The sequence below is a fragment of the Schistosoma mansoni genome, chromosome 1 (genome assembly GCF_000237925.1).
Source record: "Schistosoma mansoni strain Puerto Rico chromosome 1, complete genome".
NCBI lineage: Eukaryota > Metazoa > Platyhelminthes > Trematoda > Strigeidida > Schistosomatidae > Schistosoma > Schistosoma mansoni.
In genome coordinates this window covers 27720187-27730154 of record NC_031495.1, presented here as the reverse complement: position 1 = coordinate 27730154, position 9968 = coordinate 27720187, and the positions used below count along the sequence as shown (strand labels likewise).

Genomic DNA, 9968 nt, shown 5'->3' with positions numbered 1-9968 from the left:
GTACTACAACTGACTTGATTTATTGTTCTTTAGTTTCCCTTTGCCTGGTCATATATCCACTTGTTTTTCGACGTTGTGTTAGTCTTCAGCTTTATGCTTCATCCTTTCACAAGGTTTAACGGTATTCTACCTCGATATTTTTTATAGTACATTCTGTTTTCCAGAAGCTAATTCGTAAATTTTCTAAAATCCAGTCGACTTGTTGACTTTTGTTTATTTTCTATCATTCAGCATGTCTCTAGAATAAAAACCTTTATTCTTTTAATGGCTCTATAAAATCTGGTTAATTCCTTCCAAAGTGTGTTTAAGGTTTGTTTTCAAAAGTCTTTTATACCCCGAGATTTAAATTGAGCATTTATTATTTGAGGTTATTTTCAACCAACAAGTTTCTCAAACACTAGTTTTCTGATTACTGGTTTCAGAATATCCAGGCTACAATCAGAAAATATGGCTTTAAGACAGGAGCTTCTTCGGGTCAAAGAGTCTTTAAGTGAAGTGAAATCCTGTCATCAAACCCACCTTGGCAATAATTCATGTGGGTTTTTTGACAAGGCAAAACATATAGGACTTAAGAAATTCGTACACAATTTAGAAACAGAGCTCTATGAAGTGAGATCTAAAGCTTCGCGCCAGATGGTTGAATACACCCGCAAAATAGCTCGACTGCACTCAGACTTAGAAGTTGCAGCAATAAATCAAAGGGGAATGCGTCGTAAAATCGACCAGTTGTCTGAAGAACTATACTTTCTGAAGGGTGGGTGAGTTGAAATTTCTCCTCTTATATAAGAAAAATATATTGTAAATTTGAATGTCATTAGGTGTCTAGTTTCTACTAATAATAAATGTGACCGATTAAGGACTTCTCACGAAAGCGAAATTAATGGAACAGAAACTCCGACCGAACAAATGTTGCACCTTTGGACACTGCTAACTGATTTAGTTGCGTTACACAACATTGTACAGTAAGATAATATAATTTACACACTGCTCAAAAATCCTTCCTCCATGTATTATGTATACCATCACCATCGTCAGCAAATTTGAAATGAAATGACATGATCGGGGAATTGCATCCAACTTACGCTCTGTGTTTCAACAACGAACTAAAACGTGCTGATGGTAGTTAGTGGTCAATATTCGTCTGAGTGTTTCGTCTGAACTGATTTTAAGAGGATTATGGCTAGTGATACTCTTAACGAGTATAAATGATGATGATGATGACTGTAATCTCAGTGATTTGTAAAGTAACCCAGTTAATGTAAAATCAGAGTTTAATTAAACAAATGAGTGTTTAAAATAATTTCCAATCTTTGCGTGTATAGAGAACTGATCTCTATTAACATCTGGTATATCATTAGGAATTGAAATTGATGTATGGCTTGGCTATTTTATTTACTTTGGGAGTTTCATCAATATTGATGAATTGGCAGGTAGTATTTTCTCGGTGCTGGTACAAATATTTCGTCCAAGATCCCTCGGGTTACTTCAATACCAGCGAAGGGAGTATGACCAAATATATATCAAGAGGTGAATAAAAATTGATCTATAAATTCATTTAAACTAAAAGGAGTTCCATGAGGCATGTATGATGTAGAGTTGGACAATAGAAGTAAATAGTCATCAAGTTATTTTTTGGTAAAATATGTTACTATTTGTGCTATATGTCTTAAATTAACGCAAACAAATTCCTTCGTCGTTATTATTTATGACAAAACATTAGGGTGGATTTCCAACTTGTGTTCAGTTTATTCAACGTTAATTGTCAAACAATCAACCAAAAAGTTACAAAACTCACTCATTTAGTCTTGGCTATCAATGGGAACAGTTGGGGGAATACTATTTTAATTAACTAGACTCACATTGCGTAAAGAGCACAATTTGCATTTTTCAAGACTTCTAGCTTTGAGAAATATGTCAAGGATAAGTTCTACCAAGTTGGGAATAAAGTAACTTGGCTCTATATGACTTGTGTTTTTCTATCAATGTTGTAGCCTTTTCCAGTTTGGAGCACTATTTTATCTTTTTAGTAGTATTGAGTTGGTTTAGTTCCCTGGAATTTCTGCATTTTTAATTCTTCAAAAGACTAATAGAGGCCTTTGGAGTTAACAAATCAAAAAAAATTTGTTTGCCCTGTGTGAAACTAATTGTTAATTCATTTGAGGTACTTAAAAACACATCTTGGATATATCACAACACGATTTATCTACAGTAAATAGATTACTTATTTGTATATAGTTTTTGTTCTCCCTTATTTCGGTCATAAACCTGATCACAACGTGAATATAACTGCACTGAGTGTAGGACTTGTTGTTTCATAAATTAGGCATTATAATCTAGTTACAACAAAGGACTTACAGATTTCTTACATTGTCACACCAGACCTCCAGTTTTTCTTGTGTAATCATTATTTGTTTTTTATTTTTATTTTACCTCTTTATTTCAAAGCTCATTACACAGAAAGCCTGACAGTTCAGTGTCAATCATTCATAAAGTAAACGAATCGGACCAAGTGAGTCGTGCCAACCGATCGAATGTCTTATCACGTCGGAAAAGCCAAGAACCAGTCTTCACACTTTTGAATTCCAAGACGAACATAGGCGCGCGTAGAGTGGGTAGTGCAAGTCCAACAATTAATCGATCACTTTCACGTGAATCTAGTAATATTAGCAACATCTGCCCTATTTCATTGAATAAACGTCTTAATTCTTATAGACAGCGAACAAACTCTCTAGATCGAGCGTTATCAGGTACTTTTTTCCTAACTACTACCTTGTTATGGTTAAAGTTATCAGGACTCATATCTTCATTTTGGTACGTTATTTTTACCAGCCTACATATTTCCTGAATGTTTGCTTAATTTCTAAAGTGTGGTGGAATAATTTTTGGCAATAGCTTTTGGGTTTAAGTTTAAGATAATATTTGGTGTTAATTTATGTTCTTTCGAGAAATACTGGAGCCAAAATATACTTCTTTTTCATATATTGATACCAAGAAACTTCTCAAAATATAGCCTCTTGATTTGTACAGACGTCAGCTATGGGACCCTTAGGTTTCTAAATGAACGCTTTGGTGTTTACATAAGTCAATAAGCGATACTGAAGTCACAACAATTATAGTGGGAAGCCATCATCTGGAAACCATCAAAAATAGAAGGACAATTCTACTGATAGTTTTTGGCTCACCTCAGAAATTAAATTCCTGAAACTCATATGGAGAACTTTAACGTGTGGATCCAACTAAGTCAATAATGATATGCAAATCATAATGACCACAAGGATGTGGATACAATATAGAACGGGAAACGTGTTTCTAAAAAAACTTATATTTTGACTTAGAGCAGCTTACTGTTATTCTTTAACTATCTGCTATGGGACACACTCTTACATTTATTTTTCTAAGGAGCCTTTATTTTAGAAAATACAAATAAATTGTCATTAATTACTTGAAATCATAAAGTACCAAAATTTTCGACTTAATTGATTGCAGTGGTAGCACTTGCCGATACTCTTATCATAATTTTTTATTGCTAGACAGCAACCCATCATTGCAGTTGTCCGCTTTTCTCACGTTTATTTAGGTTTTCCAAAGATAGCACTCTTCTGACCTTTCACAGGTTAATCTTCTACCATGACATTCACTTGTTGGGCTAAAGTACGAAGATGATATTGTTCTGTTTAATGGAAGCACTGATAAAATGCAGAGTCTCCCGAACGCCTTAAGCATCGATGCAAGCATGCTTGTGATACAATCCTCTCCCTCTGAATGCGAAATGTTGCTTCAGGATTGGCGTGCATCAGCGCCTGAATTTACAGTAGATAGTGAAGTAGTTGAATGTATCAACCGCTTTACTTATCTTAGGAGTTTCGTCAGTCCTAATAGTCTGTTGGCTGACGAAATCTCGGCACAGATTCAGAAAGCTCGACTGTCTTTTGCCAACTTGCGTCACTTCTGGTACAGGCAAAATATGCGTCTGCCAACCAAAGGACGAGTTTACTGTGCAACAGTTTGCATTATTCTACTTTATGGATATGAAACATAGCGATCAAAATAGAGGATGTTTGCAGGTGGCTATTTTTCGATGATAGATAACTTTGAAGCATTGCCCGTGCATTTTAGAATCACGGAGTAAGCAATGCTTGGGTTAGGAATAGGGTACTAGGTAAGGACGGTAAATCGGTTGTTGGGGTATTAAATTTTCATCAACTGAGGTGGTTGACACGTTATGTATGCCCGACCACCGCCTGCCTCGGTTGGCGATGTTGAACATACTGAAAGGGAGCTGGGGGCAAGCAAACCAAAATATGGCATTAGTCCATGGAGTCATTGACAATTGGACTGAGCCATGTTAACAGGTGTAGAACACTTGGTTGTGGTGTGCGTGATTATCTGAACTAGTGGTTAGAGACTGAGTGACATGGCTCAAAATTGTTTGCAATGGCGCAGGCACACTTATTAACTGTTTTATTCCAAACTCTAAGCTTCTGAATTCCTCATGATTTTTTTATTTCACTAATTTATTATTTTTTAATCGTAGCTTCGATGCCTAATCTTTTCTATGATCACTGATAATGTTACTATCTCTACTACTCTGGGATTTGTCTTGAAAATTTCATCTCTTTGTGCTAATAAGGCGCGACAACTTGAACCAATGTATACGCGTACCAGGTTCTACGTTGCGTTTGTCCGACTGACTATACATTACAATCGACTGGAGAAACGAGCAGAATATATATATATATATATATATAACCGTGATTGGTCCTGTTCTTACTTTTTCTTGCATTTTCCATGCTTAAAAGGTAATCGACGATTTAACCCAACGGCTTACATTCAAGAGAGAGAGAAGAAACGGGAAGAGAATGCGCTGAAACGGTAAAATAATTTTATTTATACTTTCTAATATTCTGTTTCATTATATTGTTTACGCTTGTTCAACAAATTGCATTGACACTGTCAAGAATAACCGTATTATTTATCTCGTAACATTGGTAGCAGTATTTAAAATATTTTCAAATTAATCATATTAAGAGACTTTTAGTGGTGAGTCCCATAGTCCCACTCTGACGAGCAACGTTGTGTTGTATATGCAGGTTGCAAGAAAGCCGGCAACAGCTAAACGAAAACTTGAAAACAGATCACGAAGTCATCGACTATTGGTTTAAGTCGCGTCAATAGATGCATGCTTTCATAATGAAATCAGTAAACAAATCATGATATGCGGTTATAGACGTTGAATGACAGTCCGACATCGGCTTCAATCTAAATATTATCGTTTTTTCTTTATTTTCATGTAAATTTTAAGCTTAGTGTCATTCCACGCTTTGTATATTTCTGTCTTATTCGTTTATTCTGAATAAGATCTCTTACGTTTGGTTGTCGTTGAGTTCAATATTATCTCTTCCTCTCTACTCTGTGTGTGTGTGTTGATTTAATTTATAGTGCCTTGAGCTGATACACGTCTTACGATATCTGTGACTAATTACGTTGCACCAAACGTAGAAATGAGGCTATAAATATCCATGCTCCAACTACACTTATATTTTTAAATATTGCCAAAATTTATTAATCGTAACCGAATTCTGAGGTTTGCATTTCTATGTAACTTGAGATATATTAATATGTTTGAATGTTGAAATGCTGAGACTAGTATAACTGTAAGAAATTACACACATCTGTATTGTTTCGTTCATTAGTAATAGTTGATGAACATAGGTGTCTTGATGTTGAATCATTTGTTGTGAATCTTTAAAGGATATATTTATTTCACAGTTTGATTTTAAGAGCCTGAAACTTCATTGTTTTACTCTTACTTTATTTTTCATTTCTGTGCTCTGTATATAGCAAGTTAGCCCAACGGCAATCATTAGATGGTGCAATTTTATATCAACGAACTAGATCCTCATCGTGTGCAGATCATCGATATAATTCCAATGCGAAAAACATCAGCTCTATTCAAGTTACTCGTACTTCTGGAGCTACCTCACCTGCTTTTTCTTCATGTGAATCTGGTTTGGAGTGTACTACTAGAAAACCATATCCTAAAATCGATACTAAATATAACAGAATTCGTCATTCATCAAGTTGTACTTATGGATTTAATCGTTCAAATACTTGTTCACCTCATTCTTCAGTCTTACGGTCTTCCCGTTCCCCTGCCAATGGTTATTATTCATCTAGTTCTCCAGAACCAGGGAGTATAAAGGTAAATCAGAATTCCAGTTCGAAAAAGCTCAATAATTCGAGATTGCTTGCTCCACTGAATGATATTCGCACCTCTAGATCTCCAAGTTCACGATCAGTTGTAAAAAGTCCTTCCTTATCTGAGCGTCATCAAGTTTACAATGAAATGGATTCCGATCTTAGGTATGAATTTGAATTTATGGTATTGAATGCAATGGTAAAGTTATTTCGAGTAAATAATTACTACAATTTCATAATTATTTCAAGGTTTAGTAGTTATATATATATATATACATTTATATATATATATTGGTTTATGTTTCTTGCACTTTTGAGAGATACATATTTACAACTCAGTCGAATTTCGCTTCAGACTCAAGGTCGAATGAATGGAGATCTTGTTATTCGGAATATATTTCGGTATTACTTAGAAAATAGTTCAAGTTGCTAGTAATATTTTAAGTAGTGGTCTTCATATTGTGCAAAGAACTATGTATTTCAGTCTAACACTTCAACATAGTTTTGCTTAACATAGTTCCGAAGTGTGTTTTAAAAGAAAATCTAACAAGTTGTTATGAAGTTTGTCAACGTCTAAAACATTGAGTATGTATGGTTTTATTCATTCATCATGGGCATGATTAATTTTCCCTTTTATCCTAACTAAAAAGACAACACTATCCTAAAGAGTATTATAGCCCATTCATGTATTAATAAAAGCAATAAATTATTATATAACGTTTTTCTACGTACATTTTCTCCAATCATTAGTATTATAGTTTCTAAGCGGTTGATGAAAACCTTACAAAATTAAATGAACTTACGTTATTCTGTTCAATTCTTTGACCTTGCCCTCTTTAAGATAAATATTAATAGCTAGATGTACATAGATTTAGGCACTTTTAAACTTTCGCCATGTTCTCGTAACAAGTCCCATTTTTATTAATATATTTTAATTTCTTTCTTTGTAGTGTATGTTCTGAGAGACTATCTCGTCATTGTAAGTAACTAAATATTTTATTAGGAATTTTTATGTTTCATATTACCTCGTATTAATAATAATAATAATAATAATAATAATAATGTGATACTGTGACAAAGGATATTCTGATAAATCTAAAGGCAATTTTCAGCACTAACCAATATCACTAGTCTTAATCACCATTGTTCATGCATGTTGAGTAACAAGTCAAAAACCCTACTCCGTCTGATTTGATTTGACAAGTCTCGCTCTCTGATATATATATATACTCTATGAACGGGTATAAGATCTTGCATTAACACCAACAAGTCAGTCAGTTATCTACAACGTCGGACCAGGCACATATATGCATCAATCCAAGTTGTCACACCTCATCTGCACAACAAGGTGAACAACAAATTCATAGAAGTGGTTACTTCAATAGTATTAATATATAAAAGGAGGATTGCATATAAGGATATGAAACAGGGAGAAAGAATTAGTTTGTAGAAAGAATGATATAAAGTAATCTCACTGTTTAAGGGAAGACAAAGAGTGTATACACATACGCCATTTTGATCGATTCTGAGCCATGTCACACACAGTCTCCAACCATTGGTTATGATAGTCGCGCTTACTCCAACTAAGTAGTCTGCATCTACCAACATGACTCAGACCAGAAGTTAGTGACTTTATGGACTGATGCCACGTTTTGGTTTAGCCGCCCCTAACTTTCTTCCAACCATCACCTACACTAGTCAACATTGCGCGTCATGGTAATCGGTATTCAGGGATACATAAAACGTGGCCCAACCATCTCAGTTGATGAAGATTTACGTCTTCATCAGCTGATTCACCATCATTTCCTGATATCCTACGTCTAATCTCACTATTACTTACCCGGTGATCTCAACAGATGCCGGCAATATTTCTAAGATATCTATCATAAAATACTAGTAACATACGAATATCTTCTACCCTTAATGACCACGTTTCGCAGCCATAAATTAAAACAGAACGAACTGCTGCGCAGTATACTCATCCCTTAATTGATAGACAGATATATTGCCTTCGACATAGGTGACGTAAGTTGGCAAAACCCAAACACTCATTTGAATCTGTGCATAGATTTCTCCAGACACCAACCCATTATGGCTGATTAGACATCCAAGATAAGTGAAGTTGCCGACGCGTTCGACTACTTCACTCTCCATCATTAGTTCAAATGTTGACGCAAGCCAGTCCTGAAGCAACAATTTACATTTAGAGGAGGAGAAACTCATCCCAAACATTCTGGTATTGTTTCTCAGTACTACTAAAAGACTCTGCATCTGATCAGCGTCTTCACCAAACAGGACTATGTCATCTGCTTATTCTAAGTCGATAAGTGGACCTCCTGGTAAGAGACCAGTTCCTGAAAATCCAGACGACCAGAACGTTATTTCCAGCAATAGATCTGTGATGAAGTTAAACAAAAATGGAGATAGTGGACAGCCTTGTCGGACACCACTCGAGGTTGTAAAATCATATGGCAGTTTGCCATAAGCTCTCACTCGACTGGTAGTGTTCGAGTAAAAAACCTTCATAAAGTTTATGTGCTTCGGAGGTACTGCTTTCAATGACAGACACTGCCACAGAACCTTTCTATCTACAAAGTCAAATGCTGCTTTTAAGTCAAGAAAAACTATCATTTTCTGACGCCGATAAGCATGCCTGCGTTCTAAAACCTGACGAATAGTGAATATGTGGTCGATGCAGCCACGACCAGGTCTGAAGCCAGCCTGATTTTCTCGTGTTTGCAGTTCATGAGTTTTTGTTAGGCGTCCGATAATTATTGAGGCTAGTATTTTAGATGCTATGTTAGTTTAACTAATCCCTCTATGGTTATCGCAGGAGGATTTTGACCCTTTCCTATGTATTGGGACAGTCAGAGATTGTGACCAGTCGGATGGGATTACGTCCGTCTCCCAGATTTCAGCTAGAATATTAGTCAACCTAATCGCTAAAATTGGACCACCATATTTAGAGACCTCTGGAGCCAATCCATCAGGACCAGCTGCTCTTCCTCGTTTCAGATTAGTTATAGCCTTCTGAACTTCAAGTATGGTCGGAGGGCCTACTTCAATGTTCCATTCAGACTGTTTGGGAATAGTGGATAACTGTAGAGCAGCTGAAGGTGAGCTAAACTGTTCTCTATAGTGTTCCGCCCATCGTTCTAAACGTCTGGGCTGAGGGCGAATAAGTGTGTCGTCTTTTTCCGAGATTGTTTCGTTTACGCTTGACTTATTAATTCCAGTTTCTTTAATTAGTCTGCAAAGCTGTCTTGTGTTACCTACAGCGGCCGCCTTTTCCATCTCTTTTGCTTTCGGTACCCACCACTGCCCACGATCGTTCCGTAGACTCTTGGGTAACTTAAATCTGATTTACTTTCGCTCTACATCTTATTCTGAGCCTGATGGGATAAGTTTACGAGAGTCTATCAGTGCAACAGATGTCGCGGAAATCTACTGGTTTTTCATAACTCTTTGGTTCAAATCACTAATAGACGTCGCTGTTGTTTCTACAGCTGTTCGTATATCTTTACAAGCAACATCTGGATCAGTCTAGTTCTCAAAATTGCCTAAGTGTTAACATTGACAGACGAAAAGACGCTCATAAATTAAATAATACTAACTAAAGCTAACAAAAGGGCTTAACCAAACGGGATATAAACAAACTCAATCGTATGTGAGCTGCTATAATCGGATCAGATAATTGGTTCATTTATTTACTTTCAAAAATCATCAGTTTCAATACTGACTTATCGTAATCTGTATTTATATGCTAAATA

At 35.8% G+C, this 9968-nt stretch overlaps 1 protein-coding gene across 1 annotated transcript; it reads left to right on the top strand.

Annotated features, from left to right (window-relative positions):
• Nucleotides 1–447: 447 nt before the first annotated feature.
• Nucleotides 448–6631, top strand: Smp_150420 (hypothetical protein; the record flags this gene model as incomplete). The annotated part of the gene is made up of 2 exons (XM_018793911.1): nt 448–758; nt 5842–6631. 2 exons carry the CDS (start codon nt 448–450, stop codon nt 6629–6631), a joined length of 1101 nt encoding a protein of 366 aa, XP_018648376.1.
• Nucleotides 6632–9968: the final 3337 nt, after the last annotated feature.